General features: G+C 37.3%; 1 protein-coding gene across 2 annotated transcripts in view; it reads left to right on the top strand.

The window, feature by feature from the left end:
* The first annotated feature begins 1,535 nt into the window (after positions 1 to 1,535).
* The window catches only part of LOC109003477 (calpain-type cysteine protease DEK1), a 28,754-nt gene continuing 5,861 nt past the window's right edge, over positions 1,536 to 24,428 (top strand). For both annotated transcript variants that reach the window (XM_018981623.2, XM_018981630.2), the window contains exons 1-22: positions 1,536 to 1,861; positions 1,966 to 2,106; positions 6,426 to 6,676; positions 8,006 to 8,188; positions 8,368 to 8,503; positions 8,915 to 9,045; positions 9,145 to 9,259; positions 9,342 to 10,362; positions 10,524 to 10,634; positions 11,344 to 11,402; positions 14,863 to 15,025; positions 15,896 to 16,169; positions 16,274 to 16,424; positions 16,571 to 16,682; positions 16,769 to 16,934; positions 17,057 to 17,127; positions 17,251 to 17,342; positions 17,503 to 17,665; positions 17,852 to 17,923; positions 23,106 to 23,483; positions 23,589 to 23,704; positions 23,821 to 24,118. In XM_018981623.2, the coding sequence (XP_018837168.1) occupies positions 1,982 to 2,106; positions 6,426 to 6,676; positions 8,006 to 8,188; positions 8,368 to 8,503; positions 8,915 to 9,045; positions 9,145 to 9,259; positions 9,342 to 10,362; positions 10,524 to 10,634; positions 11,344 to 11,402; positions 14,863 to 15,025; positions 15,896 to 16,169; positions 16,274 to 16,424; positions 16,571 to 16,682; positions 16,769 to 16,934; positions 17,057 to 17,127; positions 17,251 to 17,342; positions 17,503 to 17,665; positions 17,852 to 17,923; positions 23,106 to 23,483; positions 23,589 to 23,704; positions 23,821 to 24,118 (4,188 nt within the window). In that variant the 5' untranslated portion in view covers positions 1,536 to 1,861; positions 1,966 to 1,981. The remainder of the gene's footprint in view (positions 1,862 to 1,965; positions 2,107 to 6,425; positions 6,677 to 8,005; positions 8,189 to 8,367; positions 8,504 to 8,914; positions 9,046 to 9,144; positions 9,260 to 9,341; positions 10,363 to 10,523; positions 10,635 to 11,343; positions 11,403 to 14,862; positions 15,026 to 15,895; positions 16,170 to 16,273; positions 16,425 to 16,570; positions 16,683 to 16,768; positions 16,935 to 17,056; positions 17,128 to 17,250; positions 17,343 to 17,502; positions 17,666 to 17,851; positions 17,924 to 23,105; positions 23,484 to 23,588; positions 23,705 to 23,820; positions 24,119 to 24,428) is intronic.

Genomic DNA, 24,428 nt, shown 5'->3' with positions numbered 1-24,428 from the left:
TTATCCTATTCAGGCCAATATAGGCGAGCTTATGCTTCTTTTTTCCATAAGCATGCCCCCCATATGTTACAAATAATAATAAAATCACATTATCCTATTCTTCTCCCTCTTTCGTCTCTTTCAATCTCCTTTCCTTTTCTTACGGTTTCCCTTCTTTCTCTCTCTTACTTTAATCGCATTTGAGACTTCTAGACGGATTGTGGATGATTGTTTTGGATTTAAGAATCTTTAGGTTGATTGTGAATGATTGAAGGTGAAATTTTCGGGTTAAATAGATCATTTTTTATAATTTTTTTTTTTTGGTCATTGAGCGAGGTGTCCGGGGTGGTGATGGTACTAGCCCGACTCTGGCAGGGGGTACGGACGAGAGTGGAGGGCTACATATCCACCTCACCCAAGTGAGGATAGGCTACAAATATGTGGGTGGGTAGCCACCCTTCCTCACCTTGTTCACACTTGGGCAATGTTGATATGTAGTCCTTTGCTCTTGCCCATCCCCCTGGCCTTTACTTGTTGGTGGGTGTGTGGGCTGACAACCTGGCACCACCATCACTTGACGACTCTATCATCTATCTTGCTCATATCTTATGCACTGTTCAAGTTATGGGTGAGTTCTATGCTCCACCGAAACTCCACATTTTATACGATCATCGTATAACGTATCTTACTCTCTAGTCTCAATGCCAATAGATTTGCTCATTCACTCTCTCCACCCTGACACTTTAGCCCTATGCATTGGTACATTTGCGTCTCACATATCTATCTATTTAAATATGTTATCGTTTTTCTCAGCTAAAAACCTAGAACTATATCAAAGTCGCTATAACATACAACTCCAAATCGTCTTCTAACTACGGCTCGAGTCAATCGGTTTGGGTTGTGGGCATGGATTTGACCAATTATTTGGTCCATTGTATGATTTGATTTATATTTTGTAAGAAAGTTGTAGTTGGGACGAGCCAGATGGACTTGTATTATATTATCATAGATCTGAACTTGAAGTAATGCATCCATGGGTGATCAAAAGAGACTGTAGGAGAAAGTTGAAGTAGAAGAGTACAAAGAAACGAGTTGGCAGCAAGTCAATTTGTAAATGGAAACCAACCATTCCAAAATTCTTTACCTAATTAAACAAATGATGCAAAAAATTCTTCACCTACTAATTTAATAAAATAAGCCAAAATCAGCCTTAAATTATTAGAAAGTATTACTGAGTGAAGACCACTTTGTGGTAAATTTTGTCTAAAAACTATTTATTCTTTGTCTGAAAATAGCTCCAAAGATTTCCCCACATATTACAATTCAACCCCCACCCTCCACTCAAAACTCACTCACTCCACTGTCCAATTGTTTCTAACCAAAGACGGACTTCCCAACAAGCCCATCTAGTTTTCAATTGCTGCGTGTCTTGAAACGCGCCAAGTTCAAGAGTGAGTGACTTTAATTTCCTCACAGTCACAAAAGAGTATTTTATAGTCACTCTCCTATATTTTCTCGTTTTCTTATTTGTCCTCTCATTCTCTCTCTACGCATACTGTCCCCCCCCCCTCTCTCTCTAAAAATCCCAACTTTTCACTCCACAGTTCACACACGCAGAGACGTCCACACACACAGAGGACGGTAAAACCCAAATAAGAAATACCCCGACCCAAACCCTAAATTCCCACTTCCTCCTCCTCCTCCTCCATTTGGGGTTGTTCAAAACCCTAGCCTTTTCTCTTCTTAACGAACTCTCACTTTGTACACTCCATGCCCATCTCAAATCTCTGTACCGAACCCTAGTCTCAGGCCCCAAAAAACCCATCTTCAACATGACACATTTTCCATCAATTCTCCATCATTCATTGCCATTTCAGGCTAGGTAAACTCCACCCACATTTCTGGGTACTCTATAAAGGCTTCAATTTTGATGCTTAATTTTCTATTTTCTTTTGTTGGGTTCTGATTTGGTGCATGTTGGTATAGCCGAGAGAGTTAAGCAATGGAAGGGGACGAGCATCGAGTTCTCGTGGCGTGTATAATTTCGGGGACACTATTCACGGTTTTGGGTTCGGCTTCGTTTTCCATACTCTGGGCTGTGAATTGGAGGCCTTGGAGGATTTATAGGTAATTTGATGTTTCAAGTTTTGGAACCTTTTGTGTATGTTTCCAAGTGAGGATTGGATTATAGTTTAAGGTTGCATTATTAGACTGTTCTATATGGTTTGGTTATCGATTAAATATAGGTAGGCATAGTTTTATGCAAATTTGTCTTTAGCTTTAATGGGGTTCAAATGCTTAGTTGCCAAGACGCTAAAATGCACAATTTGGTCCACTATCTGCCTCCCTCCCTCCCTCCCTTAGGTTTTTATTATCTTAAAAAATTCTTAATATAATTGGCAGAGTATTCTTTACTCATAAGAAATGGAAGATCATTCTTTGAGTCCCGTTTCCTGAAAAATTTATTAATTTACTCAGAAATAAAAGTTTTGAAACAAATTATGATATTTTAAATATCAAAATGACCTGAATTTGGCGAGTTTGTAGCATTTATTATTGTTTATTACTTACATGGGACTGCAATTGGTTTCCTTAAAGCTGTTTTTGAGATATGAATTTGATGATGCCTAAGCTGTGATTAACTTGATTTCTTACAAACTCGTTTTCCTGTTTCAATATTCATATCTGTGAGTCTGTGACCATAGCCAGAGAATATTGTAGCAAGGGCATGGGTAACAGGGGAGGGAAATTGCAGCCCAAAGGAAAAGAAAACTGGGAATAGACAATCGGAAACTACTTAAATTTTGACAAGAACGTAAATGTTAGGAATGCACTTAAAGAGTTCATGCTCGAGGCAAGTTTGAGAAGAGCCTTAATGCTACTTTTATCACCCTTAAGGATTTACATCCCATAAATATAGTGGGTTGTGTTTATAAAATCACCTCCAAAGTTCTCGTTAATAGGTTGAAATTGGAGTTGGAGATGGTTATCTCTAGGACATAAAGTTCCTTCATTAGGGGGTGTCTGATTTTAGATTAAGTTCTTATTGTCAGTGAATGCATCGACATCAGAGTTTGATCAAGGGTCTTGGGAGTGATTTGCAAAGTAGATTTGCGATGGTGTGTTTATGTTAACTAGGTCTTCTTATATATATGTAACACCCTAGCCCCACTGCCTAGAAAAAAATACCCTAGTCCCACATTGAGAGGAGTGATTCACATTGAGTAGTAAATTGTAGAGGTGATTACAGGTGCTAAATCTCACATTTGCTACTTGCTAGGGGAAACTGGGTTTTTTATGAGTGATTTCAAGGAAGCTTCAAATTGACTTTCTTTTTAGGGTTATGGAACATATTTGACTAGCGCTTTCTCTAAGTTGTTATATATGGTATCAAAACCACCTAGTAAATCCAGCCATGGAATACTTGAGCACTGATAATATGGCCCTAACAAAGAGTTAGGAGTTTTGGAGGAGTTTGTAACATCTTAGTCCTATGTTGGGAAATGGAATAACTCAGAGTGGGTAAGTTATAAAAGTGGGCATGGGTGTTAAATCTCACATTGGCTGTGTTAGATGAATCTGGGCCTTATAAGTAATTCGAGGGAAGTTTCAAATTGAATAGTACTTTTGGAGTTTAAGCGTATAGGTGGTTAGCATTTTCTTTAGGTCATTACTGTATACGTTGAGTAGGTGTCTTTTCAAGGAGAAATGGTGTTTGTGGATTGCATACTATATCTATAAGGTGGGATTCTCTATATTGATAGATTGCACCCCTCTTGCTTCGTTAACAACTCTTAGGTGTTGAGACAAAGAGATCCTTTCTTGGTTTGGATAGCAAAAACCTCTCATCTCATCCCATCCCATCTTATCTCAACATCAAAACACCACAAGCACAAACACTTTTCAATTTCAAATTTTCAACTTTTTCAGCTAATCATTACTTAATTATTACAATTTTTCCAAACTTCCAAACAAACACAAAAATTAATTCAACTTTTTTCAAATCCTAAAACAAAAATAATAGTAAAAAATAATATTATAATAATATTTAACTTTATAATATTTTTTTTCAATTTTTTTTTCTTTCCTTTCCCAAAACTGCATAAAACATTTCAACTAAACAATTTCACTACTATTCACATATCATCTCATCTTGTCTCACTATCCAAATGAGACCTTAATCTCTTCTTTTTGAGCAGAATAATGTCAATTGCTTCAAGTAGGAGGCTCTTATTAGGCTTTTCAATGGGGTTTAGGAGTAATGAAGTGACTTTCTAGAAAAAAGGAATAATGAGGAGTTTGTCATGTTTCATTTGTGGATGATACCCTGATTGTTAATAAGGCTAAGTCGGAACGTCTTTGCCATTTGTGCTGTCCACCATCTTGTTTGAAGTTGCTTCTAGGCTGAAAATAATCTAGGTAAAGTGTCTATCTCAACTAGAGTTGTGGTTGATATCGGAGGATTGGCCCATATATATCTATGGGTCTACACTTTGGGGTGCCTTTATAAAAAACCCATTTGGGATGACAATATCGAGAAGATAGAACATTGATTGGCTGATTATGAATACTCTCTAATTTGTCCACGTATGGTCTGTTTGCTTCCTCCATACCTTTTTCTGTAGCCTTTTGTCTTGAGTAACATCAATGTTATTCTTGTAGGGCAGAGCCAATGATGATTTCATGTACCACCCAATCAAGCGGTTTAGAATTTGCACCCTGGTTTCTTCAGCTGGCATGGGGCCCTAAACTTGTTATTGCTTAACAAAGCTTTCTTGGGTAAATAGTTATGGCATTGTGCTGCGGAGAGTGAGGCTTTATGGAGATTAGTGGTAGAAGTCAAATGTGGTAGTATCTCGGGAGGATGGTGTTTAAATGATATCAGCAGCCTTTTGAGGTTCGGGTGTGGAAGAACATGAAGAGGGGATATGGGATTTGTCCCGTAGTGTTAGATTTAGGGCTTGTTTGGGAACACAAACCATCTTATCTCAAAATTTCCTTCCCAAACATCACTCAAACACAAACACTTTTCAATATTAAACTTTCAAATTTTTCATCTAATCATTACCTAATCATTTCAACTTTCCCAAACTTCCAAACAAAACACACAAAAAAATACAACTTTTTCAAATCCCTTCAAATTTTTCATCTAATCATTACCTAATCATTTCAACTTTCCCAAACTTCCAAACAAAACACACAAAAAAATACAATTTTTTCAAATCCCAAAACAAAAATAATATTCTAACAATATTTTAATTTTATAATATTTTTATTCAACTTTTTCTTTCTCCTTTCCCAAAACCCAATAAAACATATTAACTCAAACCATTTCACTATTGTTCACAGAATTCTCATCCCATCTTATTCCCTGAACATCTCTTTAATGTTGGTTGGATGTTAATTTAGATTTTGGTATGATATGTGTTGTGAGGGCTAGACGTCTGAAGACAGCTTTCCTGGAATCTTTTACCGTAAGGAGGATTTGGTAATAGAAAATTTTCAGATTTTTTAGGAGTGGCTCCCGTGGAAGTTACTTTTCTTCAATCAACACTAATTATTTGCACTCCATTAGGTTGATAGGAGTGGGAAAGATAAAATATGTTCGATTTGTTCTAGAAGACGGACCATCAAGTCAAATTGTGTGCTCTTCCCTTGAGTCGAGCCTTGTTCGCTTGGGAGAGACTTTGGAGGTAAGGCACCATCAATGGTGCATTCTTTGTCTAGATAGAACTTCAAGGAAGATCTTAACGGTGGATAAATTGACTATTGGAGGAAAAGAAATAATATAGTGAAGGACTTGTATTTATGTGAGTATTGTGGAGAGAGTGTGGATCCTTTGTTTATTCACTTTGAAGCGGCTAGGAGTTATGGTTATTGATATTCCGTACCTTTGTGCCAATCGTGTCAGGTCATGTCGGGGCAACATGAGTTGTTTAGAAAATGATAAATGAAAAAAATTCACAAATATTTGATCATTTCGACTTTTATATAATGAGAGAAATGCTGTATTATAAAAATTTGAGACTATTTAAAACAAAAGCTATAGCAAAAGGCTACTCATTGACCAATGGGAGATGAAATATTTAGAAAGTAGATAACTCAGCAAAAGATGAATAGTGGGGTGTTTGCTGCTACATCCTGTTAGTCTTTGTTACAGAATGTTCCTGCAGATGTGAAAGATACTCTAGAATGTTGAGGAAGCTTTCTGGAAATTCTTTTGTACAATTAGGTATCATGTAACACGTTCTTGCTTGGTGAAGTCAATAATTACTCTATTTATCTTGATGGCCTGTAAATTTTCTGTATGATTATTGCTAGTAAGTGGTATGTTTCTTGCTGCTTACAGGAAGTTTATTGTATGCTGTTGATCCTTCCTTGCTTATCCTGTAATTAACCCAAAATGTGGGATGCTCTGACTTTTTTTTCCTGGTTTCTCTTTCCAGTTGGATTTTTGCAAGAAAATGGCCAGATATCTTGAGAGGGCTGCACGTCCATTTACTTTGTGGTTTCTTGAATCTTTCTGCATGGATTGTTGTTGTTTCTCCAGTTGTGGTGCTTGTTGCATGGGGATGCTGGTTGATTGTAATATTGGGTCGAGATATAATTGGGCTGGCAGTGATAATGGCTGGTACTGCTCTTTTATTGGCATTCTACTCGATCATGCTTTGGTGGAGAACACAATGGCAAAGCTCAAGTATGTCTTGCTTTGACTTTTTTGTTTTTTGGAAAAGTTTCTCCAATCTACTAATCCTTCTTTTTTCATGGTATACTAATTCTATTTAGTCGGAAAACAAATGTCCCATGTTGGAGCTTGTCCTGAGTTATTAAATGTGGTTACAAAAATGAGTATTTTTCTTCTGACGATTACAAAGATGAATGCTCGTTTCACCAGAGAAATGCCACTTTGTATGCGATTCCTATTTCCCAAAGTGATGTTTCTAGTTGCTTGCACTTGTATGAGATATAGATGTTGCTTTTGATATGATTTTTATTTTTGGTTTTGTTTGAATAACTTCCGAAGAAATGATAGTGTTAGTAGGTATCTTGAGCATTTAATGTTCATATTCTAGTTTGCCTGACTGTAGTATGTTCTCTTCCCTTATAAAAGGACAAATGTTTTGAGTACATGATAATGAGAAAAGCCATTGTGGAATCATCCTTCTCAAAGCTTTTTAAATATGATTGGATTCATTGGAATTTAATCCTTAGGTTTTCCAATAATGTGTGGTATGAAATCAGCTGGACTCAGATGACATTTTTGAGTTTTACAGATTCACAGTGGGTTAGAGAAGGTGAACCATCTGGCTTAACGTATTTAAAAAGAAGCATCTTTAGCTAATAGTTTGTGGACTTTTTTTTCTTGAAGTGTTCAGATTTTGGTTCAAGGTCTCAAGGAGAGGTAGAGAAAGGATATAAAGATGGATAGTAGAAAGGCTGAGAAAGATAGGTTTGAAAAGGAAGGCTCAGGAGGAAAAGGATGATTGGGAATTTTTGTTTTTGATCGGTAAACAAACTTATATTGTTCAAAAGAGTAGGCAAGAGCCCAAGTATACGGGACATATACAAGAGCAACGTGCTAATTTAGTGAGAAAAGGATGATTGGGAAATTGATATAGGGAATGCAGGTCGAGCAAACTATTGGGAAAAAGAGAACGAAAGAGTTATTTAAACTAGCAAAAAGATTATTTTGTGGTGTGTTGAAGATTTTATTCTGTTTATCATCGATCTAGCAAAAAGAATAAAAGAATATCCTGTTTATCGTCGATGGGAGATTTTATTTATCTTATTGAATGGATTTGTTTCTATCTTGTTTCTATTGCATGTTTCCATTGCTACATTGTTTTGTGGATGCCATGTAGAAAGGAAAATGTGGGTGGGGGATTTTTTTACAGTAGTATGTCTTATCTGTCTGCACACGCTCACACACACTCGTGCCCACACTCCTGCTACTTGCACACAGAACATATCCAAAATATATTTTATCTGTGTACTTGAAAAAGTTTCTTCCTCTTTACTTCAACAGAGGCTGTTGCCATTCTACTTCTTCTGGCTGTTGCCCTACTCTGTGCATACGAGCTTTGTGCTGTGTATGTTACCACTGGTTCAAGGGCATCTGAGCGATATTCACCTTCTGGTTTCTTCTTTGGTGTATCGGCAATTGCCTTAGCAATCAACATGCTCTTTATTTGCAGGATGGTATTTAATGGTAAGTCTTGCAATTTTCTCATCATGATGCTTGTTTTCCATTCCTCTAATTATCATATGTAATTGTATGGAGGTATTTCACAATGCTTAAGGCATGAATCTTACTGATGCATCAACTTTAGTTGTTACTGGCCTGCTGTCTATTTTTTTGTTGTAACTATTTGCTCTATCAATCTGCAGGAAATGGCTTAGATGTGGATGAGTATGTTCGGAGGGCATACAAATTTGCTTATTCTGATTGTATAGAAGTGGGTCCTGTGGCTTGTTTACCCGAACCCCCAGACCCCAATGAATTGTATCCTCGGCAATCAAGTAGGCAAGTCGCTTGTATTTTTACTATATTTATTTAATTAGCAATCGAGGGTTCTTCAAATTTCTGCTGGCTATTGGTTATTAGTAGGCTGGCGTGGTTTATTGAATTTTTATAGTTTAGATAAGTATACCTTTTGGTTCACAACCGGCTTCATGATATGATACACAGAAAGTGTGAAGTTAGATAAAAAGGGTTAAAATGGGTCCAAATAGGATTCGTATGGTAGAGAGTAGGTAGTTAATTGTCCTGTTGTGCCTTTTATTCGCCTTCTAGGGGGAAGGTTTTGGCTGATTCTAGATCAGATTGGGTTTTATATTTTAATTGTTTTAATTCTTGGTCGAAAATTGTGGTGCATTGATATGTATATGATTTTGTTTTCAATATGTTCATGTTTTTGCATTGTTTTTTTTATAGGGCTTCACATCTTGGAGTTCTCTACCTTGGCTCACTTATCGTGCTTCTTGTGTATTCCATTTTATATGGTGTGACAGCAAAGGACGCTCATTGGTTGGGAGCCATTACATCAGCGGCAGTTATCATTCTTGGTCTGTTTTTATTCACTCTGGCAATTTGTATGCCCCTCTTTGCCAATAACTTAGTATTATTATATGCTAGTTTATCCATTTGCAATTGTTGTCTTGTAGATTGGAATATGGGTGCATGCCTATATGGGTTTAAGCTTCTTAGCAGTCGTGTTGTGGCACTATTTGTAGCTGGCACATCCCGGGTTTTTCTCATTTGCTTTGGAGTGCATTACTGGTTTGTTTTAGACTCTCTGATTGCAAGCATTGGCAATACAACTGGTTTTGGTCACTGTTGTCACCGACATATTTCTTTTCAGGTACTTGGGGCATTGTGTTAGTTATGCAGTTGTAGCATCTGTGCTTTTAGGGGCTGCTGTTTCTCGTCATTTATCAGTTACAAACCCGTTAGCTGCAAGGAGGGATGCCTTACAAAGCACAGTGATTCGCCTAAGAGAGGGATTTCGTAGAAAGGAACATAACAGCTCATCTAGCTCTTCTGAAGGTTGTGGCTCAAGCATGAAACGTAGCAGTAGTGTTGAAGTGGGTCACCTTGGTAATGTAATCGAAGCAAGTAGGGCTCAATGCACAGTTGATGGTGCTAACTGGAATAATGTTGTCCTGTGTCGAACTGCTAGTTCACAAGAGGGAATAAACAGTGATAAGAGCATAGATAGTGGAAGGCCAAGTTTAGCATTACGTAGTAGCTCTTGTCGCTCTGTTGTTCAAGACCCTGAAGTAGGGACATCCTTTGTTGATAAACATGTTGAGCCCACTAGCTCCTTGATGGTTTGTTCTAGTAGTGGTCTTGAAAGCCAAGGCTGTGAGTCTAGTGCTTCAAATTCTGCGAATCAACAAATGCTAGATTTGAATTTAGCTCTTGCGTTCCAAGAAAGGTTGAATGACCCTAGGATCACATCTCTGTTGAAAAAAAGGGCAAGACAAGGTGACCTAGAACTGACAAGTTTATTGCAAGATAAAGGATTGGATCCCAATTTTGCCATGATGTTAAAGGAGAAGAGCTTGGATCCAACTATTCTGGCATTGCTACAAAGGAGTAGTTTAGATGCAGATAGAGATCACCGTGACAACACTGATATCACCATCATTGACTCGAACAGTGTTGACAATGCCATACCCAATCAAATTTCGTTGTCAGAAGAATTGAGGCTTCATGGCCTTGAAAAGTGGCTTCAATTGGTGAGGCTCGTATTGCATCACGTAGCCGGTACTCCAGAGCGAGCATGGGTTCTCTTTAGTTTTGTCTTCATCCTTGAAACGATCATTGTGGCAATTTTTCGTCCAAAGACAATTAAAATCATTAATGCATCACACCAACAGGTAAAAGAGAGAAAAATTGTTCTTTTTGGTGGCATCTTGATTGATACATAAATCACTCCTGTTTAATGCTGGGAACTAAATGGATTTATATATGTTCAAGGTTGTTTGGTGCGGCCTTGTCCCTACTCATTTTGGTATTTGGTAAATTTTTATGTTTGTAGTTTGAATTTGGCCTCGCGGTGTTGCTGCTTTCTCCAGTTGTCTGTTCAATCATGGCTTTCCTGCGTTCACTTCAAGCAGAAGAAATGGCCATGACATCAAAACCCCGAAAGGTAGAACTGCATATATTTAGTATGGGATATCTGAATTAGTTCAGTGGCTGATAGTACTATTACTTTCCGGTTTCTCTTTGGGCTGATTATTTGCTAAAATGATTTGCTTGGAGATAATTAAGATTTTTGTAATGGTCCTCCGATTTTAATTTTATGCAGTGTTGGCAGTCTTTGAAGGTGAGATGATTATATGTATATATATGCTTTTTTTTTCCTGATAAGTAGATGGATATCTATTATTGTAATGAGATTGTAAAAACAAACTGTTGTTGCAAGGATGCTTACTTGCATGTCTCTCAGGAAGAACAGTTTAGTTTCTGTTGTTTGAAAATGCTTATCTGGATGAAGGAATACACAAGGAGAGAAGGCTGCCATGAGCCTGCAAATTTTGCATTTTTTTAAAATTTTTTCCTTCAAACCATTCTTTCCTATGGGATAAAAGCATCTTAAGAAAGGTTGGAGTTTATTCTATCTACAAGCTGAATTGAGTTTGTAAATATGGAAGTTCAGTTGCAATCTCCTTTATTAAATGGTCCATCACCATCATAAAAGCAAGTATTACTTCTACCTAATTTATAAAAATCCATATGTAGTAATATGCATGGATTTAACTGCCGGAATTATCATGAGTACTACTTCCCTTTTCATGAACTATTCTAATGGCATTATCGAGTGTTTTAACTCTGTCAATTGTGCCATGTTTCCACAGTATGGCTTTATAGCTTGGCTACTCAGCACTTGTGTTGGGCTGTTGCTTTCCTTTTTAAGGTATGGTCCTTGTGTTTCGATAGATCATTCTTATCGTTTTGGTGTTCTTCCTATTTTTATATTCATTTATGCATAAACAAAATGATATCGTGATGTATACAACTGTTTTAGTTCGATTTGAATGGTTGATCGCATGTTAGTATACCTGGCATCCAAAAATTGGCCACTCTTGTTTGAAGTAGCATATTAATTTTGTTATAGATATATTTTTGTTAAAATATTATTGGCTTACTGGAGACTAGTGGGTTCAATTCGTGTTTGTGGGTCGTGCTCGTGTTGTGTCAGGTCATGAGACTATATTGGTCAACCCAAATAGGACCCGTTTAATTAAATAGATCAGACCCTAAAACCCTAACATGTTTTAGGGTCTGATCAATTGTGGCATGTTTCCACAGTATGGCTTTATAGCTTGGCTACTCAGCACTTGTGTTGGGCTGTTGCTTTCCTTTTTAAGGTATGGTCCTTGTGTTTCGATAGATCATTCTTATCGTTTTGGTGTTCTTCCTATTTTTATTTTCATTTATGCATAAACAAAATGATATCGTGATGTATACAACTGTTTTAGTTCGATTTGAATGGTTGATCGCATGTTAGTATACCTGGCATCCAAAAATTGACCACTCTTGTTTGAAGTAGCATATTAATTTTGTTATAGATATATTTTTGTTAAAATATTATTGGCTTAATGGAGACTAGTGGGTTCAATTCGTGTTTGTGGGTCGTGCTCATGTTGTGTCAGGTCATGAGACTATATTGGTCAACCCAAATAGGACCCGTTTAATTAAATAGATCAGACCCTAAAACCCTAACATGACCCATATAAATAACGACGACACAACCTGCTTAACCTGTTTAATAATTAACTTTTATTGGGTTAATCTGGACAACACATTTAACCCGTTTCAACCCGCTTAACCCATTTCAATCGTTTTATATAAATTGGTTGAGTTGGCCCGTATATTTTTTTTAATCCATTAATATAATTTCATATATACTTATAAAAAAAAAAATATAATTTCATATATAATACAAGGACAACTATATAAATAATTTACAATTACAATTGGATTCATGAAGAAATATTTTATTATCAATATCCGAGCCAATAATACATAAGAAAATTAATATTTTTTATAAAATAAAATTACATATTAACAAAAAAATTTAATAGTTTAATATATCAAGTAGTCAAATACTAATATTAATATTACATCTCAACAATAAAAAAGGCATAAACATTTTAAATAGTTTGAGTTACACAGGTTGATTGCGGGTTTTGTGGGTTGACCCGTAATTGACCCTTTTATTAGTCATGCCTTACCGGGTCAGCCCATCTTGACCCAAACTCATTTATATCAAATCCAAACTCGCTTATTTTGTGCCGTGTTCGTGTCGGGTTCACAGTTCGTGTCATATATTGCCACCCCTACTGTAGACATGGTTATAAATGTTCCAAAATGAATCCTCCATTTTCCTAGTTGTATTCTGAACTATAACTTTTCTGCAGCATTTATGGGTCTATTTTTCTTTAGTCAGCTTAATTGGTTATCTTACACACTCTTCAGCATTGATGAAACCATACCAATGATAAGTTTAAAGTTGCTTGCTTAACGTGCCTGTGGAGTGACCTCTCTCAGTCGTTAGGATGTTACATTGCGTCATTGGAAGACTGCACGTATTGCAGTGAAGTTCGTTTCGTGCTGTATGTCTGACTTAGATGCAGCATATTTAATAAAAGGAAACTAGTGTGGTAAACACTAAAGGTTTGTTCCCCGATATCTTGTGGAGGTTTGGGGGTTTGTAAGCTAAGGATCTTTAATAAGGCTCTGCTTGGGAAGTGGTTGTGGCGGTATTACCAGGAGGAGGAGAGGCACTGTGGAGAGTGGTTATTGACTCTTTAAGTATGGGAGCAGTTGGGGGTTTGGTGTTCTATTGAAGTTAGGGGTGTGCATGGAGTGGGCTTGTGGAAAATATTAGAAATGGATGGGGAGGGTTTTCCAGAATTTTTAGATTTGAGGTTGGTGAGGGCTCTAGAGTTAGTTTTTGGCATGATGTTTGATGTGGCGGTAGGGCTCTTATGTTTGCATTCCTCACTCTTTCGAATTGCTCAAGATAAGGAGGCTTTGTTGGTGGATATGATGGATACCACAATCCTTTTCCTTGGAGGAGTGTTTGGAGGAGGAAGGCACCTCTTTAGGCCTCTTTCTTTGTTTGGATAGCTTCTTTACGGAAGATTCTGACCATGGATAACTTAAGAAATAGACAAATCGTAGTAATTGACCGTTTGGAATGTGTTTGAGAATTGGAGAGACAATGGATCGTTTGCTTTGTCATTGACTCATTGTGAGGTAGCTAGGGCTCTATGGATGATATAATTAGTAGAGTGGGGCTTGCATGGGTTATGCCTGGCAAAGTGGTTGATTTCCTTACCTGCGGGAAAGGTCCAGACGGCATCCTGCAAATTGCTGCATTATGGAAGATGGTCCCTATATGTCTACTGTGGTGCATTTGGAGGGAAAGGAACGATCGGAGCTTTGAATACAAAGAATGCTCATTGGATGATTTCCGATGTTTCTTCTCTGATACACTAATGTCATTGGCAATTGCTATAGATTTCAACGGATTCAGCTTTCATGATTTTATTGTATCTATTTCTAAGGCGTTTTCTGGAACAGGCGTACTACACCTTAGTTTTGTATCTAACACTTTTTTAGTTCGTGTTGTGCCATTCCAAGGTACTGCTGTGAAAGTAACTCTTATGCTACCTTTTCCCTCCCAAGTAGATGTTAGGGAAAAATGTTGCCTTGGTTCTGTTTGATTAAATGTTCTATTGATCCCTGTCTTTTTGTTCATGGGTCAAGTAACAGCTATGAGTGTGTAGATGTGTGGTGGGGCCCTGGGGAAAAAGAAAAAAACTACTACAGATAATAGTAAAACAAAGATGTGGAAACTGGAAAGCCTCTGAATTTGTCCATAAATGAATAAAAGGAACTCCTGATCAATTTCCGTTTGTGATTCTAATACCTGCTTTCCTACTGCTTCTTGAACCAGATGAGAGTTCTGACTGCCTAATCACCCCCATAGTCCTAGCCACATAGTAGTGTTGTTAGTTGATGGTCAATTTATATTGGTTACTGTGAAGATCATTTCTTTGTTCAGGTTGAGAGCACTGAGTCAATTTGAAGCTGGATTTCAATGTTGTGGAACTTAAAAAGTAAATTATAATGATATGTTGGTTTCACTCAGATCTTAGAAATCAGATAGAAAGCGATATCACGCTTATTAAGAAAGTCTTTAATTGATTTCTTTTATGTCCTCCTTGTATACATGTATCAAATTTACAAGTAATTTGATCTTTTACTATAAGCTCAAATAACTTTGGTTCCTTTTAATTTTTTGATGTGGCTGTTGCATTAGCTGAACACTCTGTTATCCCTTGATATCTGTGTTTGTTTTGCAGCAAATCATCAGTACTTCTTGGATTGTCTTTGACTGTTCCACTTATGATTGCTTGCCTTTCTGTTGCCTATCCCATATGGATCCGTAATGGCTACCAGTTCTGGGTTCCTCGAGTACAATGTGCTGGTAACACTGGAAATCATCATATGCCTGGGACAAAGGAGGTTTGATCTTTGTCTCTTACCCTCCCTGCATTAGTCTAACCTAACAACTATATTTAAAACATACAGATATTTACACTAGATGTTGATTTTTGATTTAGGATAAAATCTCGTGCACACAGATTTGGATTGTGGCTTACTGGTTGCATCTTACTATGTTGGGTTATTCATCAGTTGGAGAGTTTGGTGTTGGCTATACTTGTATTATTAGAACTACCTTTGATTCTGCCATTTAATATTAACTCAGGCACAGAGCAAATGTTCAAATTGTTTTATAGAATACAACAGATTGTAGAAGCTGTGAGTGCCGTGAATGGATGATTGAAGAGCTCTAGACTTTCTTTTTCAATGCTTTCCTTCTTTGGACAGCTTCTGTAGACTTTAATGGGCTCAATTTACATGATTTTGTATCATTTTCTTTTTCCAGATGAGTCTTTCTTATGTATCTTCTGTTTACTTGGAGTGGGCCTTTTGAGATTTTTAATGAAATTTTATAGCTTTAAAATGTATGGCTGATGTAGATTTGATTAGTTTGGTATGTGTTTTCTATTTCACTACTTTGTTTTAACTTTTCTTCCTCTCTTTTCTGGTTTTTGAGATTTCTCCTTGCTTCATTTTTCTTTCTCCGTTTTCTTATGCGAGTGCTGTCGTAGAATCTTTGTTCAGATTGGATTAGCTGTAATTATCCAAAGAAGTAAATCATGGTTCTCTTAACTTTTAAGGTGCTTGTAGTTTTTCTTCTTGATAAATAAGTCACTTTATGAATAATCAAAGAGTGTTATCCATGTTCTTAGGGAGTATACAAGATAAGGTGCTTGTAAGTTGGAAGTATATTGCCAGAGGGATCCATCATTAAAATTTTTTCTCTTTCAGGGTGTTGTTCTTGTCATTTGCATATCAGTATTTGCTGGATCGGTATTAGCTCTCGGTGCAATAGTATCTGCAAAGCCGTTAGATGATTTAAAATATAAGGGATGGACTGATGAGCATAAAAGCTTAGGCTCTCCTTATGCATCATCGGTGTACCTTGGCTGGGCAATGGCATCTGCAATTGCCTTGGTAGTTACTGGCGTACTACCAATTATTTCATGGTTTGCAACATATCGGTTTTCTCTTTCTTCTGCCATCTGTGTTGGGATATTCTCAGGTAGTTTATCTAAATTTGCTTTGGTTTTGATTCCATGTGAACTCCATTGAGTTGGAATGACGTGTTAATTCATCATATTCTTTACCTCTGCAATTTCTTTCCAGTTGTTCTCGTGGCATTTTGCGGTGCATCCTATTTAGAGGTAGTTAAATCTAGGGATGACCAGGTTCCAACAAAGACTGATTTCCTGGCTGCTTTCCTTCCTCTAGTCTGTATTCCAGCTATACTATCACTTTGCTCTGGTTTGCATAAATGGTGAGTAACTCAGATGATAATAGTTTAGTAACTTAGCTCTACTGTTCAACTTTAACAAGCAGTGTTCGGGCATTTTCAATAATTTGTGCTCATTAGGGTAGTAGCTGCTTGTTCACGTTCTGATGTGATATGGAATATATTTGCAGGAAAGATGATGATTGGAGTCTTTCTCGTGGTGTATATGTATTTGTTAGCTTTGGTCTTCTCCTCCTGCTTGGTGCAATATCAGCTGTTATTGTTGTTGTTAAACCTTGGACTGTGAGGATCCTTTGGTATTTGCAGTTCATTTTAGCCTTAAGTTGTAGTGAGCCTGTCTAACTTGGTTCTTTTTCTTAATGCAACAGATCGGTGTAGCATTTCTTTTGGTTCTTCTCATGATTGTACTAGCTATTGGTGCCATCCACCACTGGGCTTCAAACAATTTTTATTTGACCAGGACACAGACGTTCTTTGTTTGCTTCCTTGCTTTTCTTTTGGCTTTGGCAGCATTTCTTGTTGGATGGTTTGAAGGTGAAAAATGGAATTCACAACCACCCTATACTATTTTCCTAGCCTCATATCTTCATAGTTCTTAAGAAAAAGGCATCATAATGCTACTTATGACATTAACTTTTTTCACCTTTGCCGTTCAGATAAACCATTTGTTGGAGCATCTGTTGGTTATTTTTCGTTTCTGTTTCTTCTTGCTGGAAGAGCATTGACTGTAAGTTATATTGGTCTATCCCTGTTCAATGTTGCAAATCTTTTTGTTTGTATGTGATCTTGTCTTATTTCTAGTTATCCTCCTCATCTTCATTTGCATAAGAGTATAACCCTTTTTCTGCAGGTTCTTCTTTCACCCCCAATTGTAGTTTATTCTCCAAGAGTACTGCCTGTATATGTCTACGATGCTCACGCAGATTCCGGAAAGAATGTCAGGTTTGTCAAATGTCCTATTTATTCTTTTGTTTCTGTTAGCATATTTCCGACTTGTAACTTTGCTCGACTTTTTTCTTTTAACATGTCATGTACCATGTTTCTGGATAGAGTAATGCTAATTTATTCACATCTGATATATGTCAAATCAATTTCTTGACAGTGCTGCGTTTCTCGTACTTTATGCAATTGCTTTGGCAACTGAGGGCTGGGGAGTTGTTGCCAGTTTGAAAATCTATCCACCGTTTGCTGGTGCTGCTGTATCAGCGATTACTCTTGTTGTAGCCTTTGGATTTGCTGTCTCTCGTCCATGCCTTACTCTCAAGGTTTTTGCATTAAAAACCAATTTGTTGAAGTTTTTCATTGCTTCAGCTTGTAGTTGATTCATACTATGATAGCATCAAAGATGTTTTTGAGATAGTTATATAAAGGAAAAAACATTGTGTGCACTCTCTTGCATCTTTCTTCGTAGTTTTGCTTCCTTCTAAGATGTTATTTATTTTGATCTCTAGATGATGGAAGATGGCGTGCACTTTCTCAGCAAGGATACTGTTGTTCAAGCAATTGCTCGGTCTGCAACAAAGGTAAGTTTTATTTTGTTACAGATTGACATTTGAACATTATCCCTGGATGAGCTTTTCAATTCAACTTTAGCGAGCTTGATTTCCACAAACTTTTTGTTTTTCTATATGGCAAGTATTGTATTATTACTAACTTGTCAAAAAAAGTATTTTGTTGTTACTGGATTTGGTGATCCACACTACTGTTCCTATTTGGCATTGTGTGTGTATGTTTGTTTGAACTACAGAACACATTCATACTTACGTAAACAATTTTATCTGTTTATTTCAAGGTCAAGTCTTTTCGTTAGTCTTTTATAGATTATATAATCAAATTTGTGACAATGGTGTTTTACTCGTCTTTGTTCTTTTCCTTAATTCTATTTGTTTCATTAATGTGTTCTGCTTGGTGTTGGTAGCTATATTCAGAAGATGGTGGGAGTGGTGTCTAATTTAGCATTTATGTATGATTAATTGTTTGATGTAACTTTAATTGGCTGTGGACTATTACAAAAGGTAGTCATAGATAAGAAGTCTTTGTCCTTGCTGTGTGATGTGACTTCTTCCATGGGTTTTGCTTCTGGATCAGTGTAATTTAAACTACTGTTGGAATTAAAATCTGTCAATATGGTGGTAGAATGGTCTATCTCTGATCTGTTGGTGCCCACTACCATTGATACTACGTTTTTGGTGCTTGGCGGCAAAGAAAGCAGCACTGTTTTGTCAGTTAAGATCCCCTTTTCTAGGCTTGTTCCCTTGGGTGGCTCTTGGTGCTGAGAATGAACCCTGATTGGCCTATTGGCAAGGGAGGAGGACGAGTCCCCTTGCCAGAAGGCTTCCCTTCTCCCTTATCACTATCATGTGCGAAGTTAGTGGAGGATAAAACTACATGGGATAAGGGTGAGGAGGTGATAACTTTTGAAGTGGTTGAGGTTGGTGGCATTGGCATGAGTAGGTCTGGTGATTCGATTCCCTTGATTTATTGCCCTCAGAATGATAATGTGGTTTGTACAGGTTTGAAATCATTGGACTGGGTGCTACAAAAGGTGAAGGAAATTCAACCTTGTGTGAAGTTATCATGTGAGGGCTTCGAAGAGCAGTTCGTGGCTTTACACATTTCCTTCAGAGTGGGCATTTTCATAGGAGGTTAGCACATAGAGAACTAACACAGCTAACTTGGTCTATGAATTATGACTCACGGGGCCCCAGTTCGAGCCGGGGCCAAGCGATAGGGAGGGCGTTTTTGGGTTCTTTATGAAGCTGGTAACTTGGAGTGTTTGGGAGTTGAGTGAGGTCAAGAAGCGCCTTAGAATTAAAAAGTTACCTCATCAATGGAAGGTAGATGTTGTTTTGTAATGCCCCAATGGAAGACCCAAACCACATTGCCTATATTCCAAATGGACTAGTCAATGATACAATTGGAGCCCCATTGAAACATTATAAAGAGCAAGAATTTCTTCTTCCCAAGCAATGTGAGATCCCATACACTACCTACCCTTATCCTTATCATATGGGGTATCACATGTTTGTTTGCTGGAAACAACTGGAATTTGTCTCTAGAAGCATTGTTTGAAAGCTTGTGTGGGTGCCATCATGTGGGAAGGATTTATTAGCCTTCAAGAGGTGTCTTGTGGAGTTTTGCTATTGTGGGATGGTGGTGGATCAATTGGCAGTGTGAGTACATGGAGGCTTGTTCTTTTAGAAATGTAGAAGATGATTTCTCTTGGGGGTTTGTAAATGCTTGGTTGTGTAACTTCGATAGTGATAGAAGATATTTCCAGGAAGGGCTGATTGGTTGTTGTACTTGGTGGGAACTACCATGGTCCATTGGTGGGGATTTCAATGTCACTCAACTTCCAAGTGACATATGGGGTGAATCTCATTTTTGTTCAATTATTTGGATTTCTTAGAATTCGTCTTTGAGCAGTATCTAATGTATATTCCCCTTGTTGGATACTATTACATGTTAGATTCCTTGTATCCCCAAAACAAGAAACATATTGTCATGATCTGTGTGAAAAGTTGGGGTTGCAATTTGTGTTCATGGGTCGTGTTCGTGTCATGAGTGTTCAACTTTATGGGTTAACCTGAACACGACCCATTTAATTAAATGGGTTAGTTCTTTAAACCCTAACATGACCTATATAAGTAAGGGGTGACACAACATGCTTGGGTAATGAAGCATGATCAATAATGAAGCATTTGAGTGGTTTGCTTGGAGGCCTAAGCTTGGATTAGAACTTTAGTCGGTAGAGCAAGAGATGGCCACGTGGCTTGAGAGGTCATTTGAAGAGAGTGTTCTTCTCAAACTGGTAAAAAGTATGATCAATAATGAAGCATCATGTTCGGATGGTGTTACCATTACTTTCTTTCAACCTTGGATGATGTGATGACAGAAGAAATTATGAGGGTGTTCCATGATTTTCATACGAACAGCAGTTAAAAAAAAAAACCTTCATTCAACTTTCATAGCCTATGTTCCTTAAAATGCTGGGGCAGTGGATAAAATTCTCCCATTGGGAGCGTCTTTTGAGGCCAAGCCTATTTGGAATGGTGTGATTGAGAAGTTTGAGCACCAATTGGTTAGTTGGAAAAGGATGTGTATTTGTCTAAAGGTGGTAGATCACCTTGATCAAGAATATCCTCTATTGTGTACATATTTCTTGTCCTTGTTTCCTTCCCACCACCATAGCCAATCAAGTAGATAAGCTACAACGAGACTTTTTATGGAGTGAGATAGCTGAAGAGTTCAATTTCACTGAATAAATTGGGCCAAGGTGCGCTCTCCGATTTCTAGGAGTGCTTTAGAAGTTCATAACTTGATCCTATTTAATCGTGCTCTTTTTAGGGAAGTTGGTTTGGTGTTATCAATACGAGAAAACTGCATGGAGGCCATGTAGGAAGCTGTAGTTGATTCTAAATTTGGTCGTGCTTAGGGTGGGTAAAGTTCAAATGAGGTATATGGGCTGCATGGGGTGGGTTAGGGGAAACTATTAGAAGAGGATGGAGGATTTTTATAGACATACTTAGGGGTGTAAATTGGTCCGGTCCGGTCAGGGCGGTCCGTTGGGGGTTTTCCCTGACCGGACCAGTAGCTATCGGTCCGGCCCACTTATTTTGTTATTTTTTTTCAATTTTTTTTTTGCAAATAAATTAATAAAAGAAAATTATTTAAATTACTAAAATTAAAATTAAGTGAATTATTAATGTGGATTATGTAGCTAACCCGTTAAAAAAATATTTAACTATAATTATATTTATGATGTTGATAGTTACCACTTACTAACTGACTTTACTCTTTAGTATGCTTAATTATTAATAATGTCATACATTTTATATATGGTTAATGAATATCAAATAATTTTATTGTACATAGATTATTCATGTTTGCTTACAACTTAGGTGTTTAAAAAATAATTACCTAATTACTTTAATTAAGTGTAAATAGTAGAGTATGTATGAATGTATGATGTATTAACTATTTACAAATAATGACAAATTATCACTTGATTTGTGATTTATTATTAATTGATAGCATATATTATTTTATATTTTATATGGTCAATGATAATAAATTAGATGAATTTTTTTTTTTTGATCGGTGATAAATTAGATGAAAATTACATCATTAACTTATATAATTACTATATAAAAATAATATATTAAATTATTAAAATATTTTAAATATATATATATAGTTCGGTCCGGTTCGGTCCAAAATTTATAGACCCCAGGACTGGACTGAATTTCTTCAGTCCACAATTTGTGGGACCGAAACCGGACCGGACAGGAAATTTTGGTCCGGTCGGTTTTCCGGTCCGGACTGGAAGCTATACACCCCTAGACATACTAGACTTGAGGTGGGTGATGGATCTAGGACTAGATTCTGGCATGACTTATGGGTTGTTGGCAGGCCCATCAAGGAACCTTTCCTATGTTGTATAGACTATAGTATTGCGTGTCTAAGAATTCAATGGCTTATTTATAATATTTCTCGTGGCTCACCTTTGTGGAATGTTAGTTTTTTTATATCGACTCATGATCCTTGACCTTGGAGAGGTCGAATTTCTAAATTTTCTCTCGTGCATATAGAATGTCCATTGTGCACCTGGTAACACATAAAGTTGATCACGGAGTTTGCCAATCTCTTGTACCTTACTAGAGAATGTATTGGAGGAGCATATAAGATTATTTGGGCCCTTAGGAAACGTCGATTCATTGTCATGGAGTGGTTTTGCATGTGCAAAAAGAGTGGGGAGTCGATGGATCATTTATTACTTCACTGTGAAATTGCCATGATCTTGTGGAATGACTTCTTCACTAGGGTGATCGATCTATTAGCTTCTTGGAGAGGCCTTCAGGGTAACTCTCATATGGCAGCAATATGAAAGATGGTCCCAATATGCTTATGGTGGTGCTTTTGGAGGGAAAGGAACGACAAAAGCTTTGAAGATTGAGAACGATCAATGGAAGAGCTTAGGACCTTGTTTTTCAATACTTTATTCCATTGGTCAATTTTAATTGCTTTTAGTGGAATGAGTTTCCATGAATTCCTTGTATCGTCGAACTAGCAAGCCCAAGCAATGCTCTTGTATGTCCCGTATACTTGGGTTTCTGCCTATTCTTATGATCAATAAAATTGTGTACTGAAAAAAAAAAGATTCTTTGGGCCCTTTCCAAGAAAAGTTAGTTCACGGTTCAATCTTTGCATGAGGTCCTATACCTCAAGATGGTAAATCCTTCCCTTGGAGGGTTATTTGGTGATCTGAGGTGCTTCTGGTAACTTCTTATTTATTTATTTTTACTTAGGTGGTTCTATTTGTCTAGTGCTGTAAATTTTGTGGGAAAGAAATTATAGAAATTTTGGGGACTGTGAGCGGACGATGGAAGAGCTTAAAACTTTCTTTCACAATACCATGTTCCTTTGGGCAGCTTCGGGTTTGGTTTCATGATTTTTTTGTCCATCTATTTTAAGTTGGGTGTTCCTCTTGTAACCTCCTGTGTACTTAGGCAATGGATATTGTGTTTCCTTAATTAAATCTTTGATACTATAAAAGAAATTCATTAAATGAATATTTTCCTATTTGTTTGAGAAATATGGCGTTTATCTCCTCTACTACAAGCGAGGGTTTACAAATAAAATTGAGTAATATGGCATTTATGTTCAAGGTGAAGTTCAGTGGAGTTAAATTTATTTGCCTTGCAGACCAGAAATGCATTATCAGGAACTTATTCGGCTCCACAGAGATCTGCAAGTTCAGCAGCTCTTTTGGTTGGGGATCCTACCATTATGCGTGACCGGGCAGGAAATTTTGTGCTTCCCCGTGCTGATGTCGTGAAACTGAGGGATCGTTTAAGAAATGAAGAATTAGTTGTTGGATCATTCCTCTGTAGACTCAGATATAAAAGAATGTTTCACCGTGAACCTGCCAATGATGTAGATCACAGAAGAGAAATGTGTGCTCATGCGCGTATTTTGGCTTTAGAAGAGGCAATCGATACCGAATGGGTGTACATGTGGGATAAATTTGGTGGTTATTTGCTTCTTTTGCTTGGGTTGACTGCTACGGCAGAGCGAGTGCAGGTGAAAAAAAAGAGAGCTTGTACTGCTATGCACATGTTTGATTGTTGATAATGATGTTTGCTTGAGAAAATTTCTTGATAATCTATTGCTTTTTTGCTGTTGTAGGATGAGGTCCGCTTGAGACTCTTTCTTGATAGCATTGGGTTTTCAGACCTTAGTGCCAAGAAAATTAAAAAATGGATGCCAGAGGACCGTAGGCAGTTTGAAATTATTCAGGAGAGGTAGGTAGTTATTAAAAAAAGAAGATTTTGCCTCTTATGCATATTGGGTTTTCTGTTTTACCAAAGGCTCTTAGATTTATAGTGTTTCTGAACCTCCAACTATATGAATTTTGCAGTTATATAAGAGAAAAGGAGATAGAAGAAGAAATTTTAATGCAGAGACGTGAAGAAGAGGGAAGGGGTAAAGAAAGAAGGAAGGCTCTCCTGGAGAAGGAAGAACGTAAATGGAAGGAGATAGAAGCTACACTTATTTCCTCTATTCCTAATGCCGGCAGCAGAGAGGCAGCAGCCATGGCAGCTGCAGTGCGTGCAGTTGGAGGTGATGCTGTTCTTGATGATTCTTTTGCACGGGAGAGGGTTTCAAACATTGCACGTAGGATACGCTCAGCTCAGTTAGCACGCCGAGCACTTCAGGTTGACTTCTTTTAGTTGTAATTTGGTTTTTGGTTTGCTTGTCAAACATTATGTGTTTTTAAGTAAAAAAAGTAAGAGTGATGATGCCCTTGTCTCTGATCACATGGAATTCTCGTTTTAAGTGATAACAAATTAAATATAGTCATTATTTGGATTACCACTCTGTAGTCCACTGCTCTTGAGGTTTTATACACCGTCTTTCCAAAAGTTTTGTCCAGGACATATTGACATTTCTTTCCATGGGAAGGCTATGTAGCACCCTTTTTGTCTGTGCTCTATTCATATCTACGCGTTTTCCCCATCTTCTATG

Source organism: Juglans regia, chromosome 14, assembly GCF_001411555.2.
Source record: "Juglans regia cultivar Chandler chromosome 14, Walnut 2.0, whole genome shotgun sequence".
Taxonomy (NCBI): domain Eukaryota; kingdom Viridiplantae; phylum Streptophyta; class Magnoliopsida; order Fagales; family Juglandaceae; genus Juglans; species Juglans regia.
This window is presented reverse-complemented; position numbering and strand designations above follow the sequence as displayed.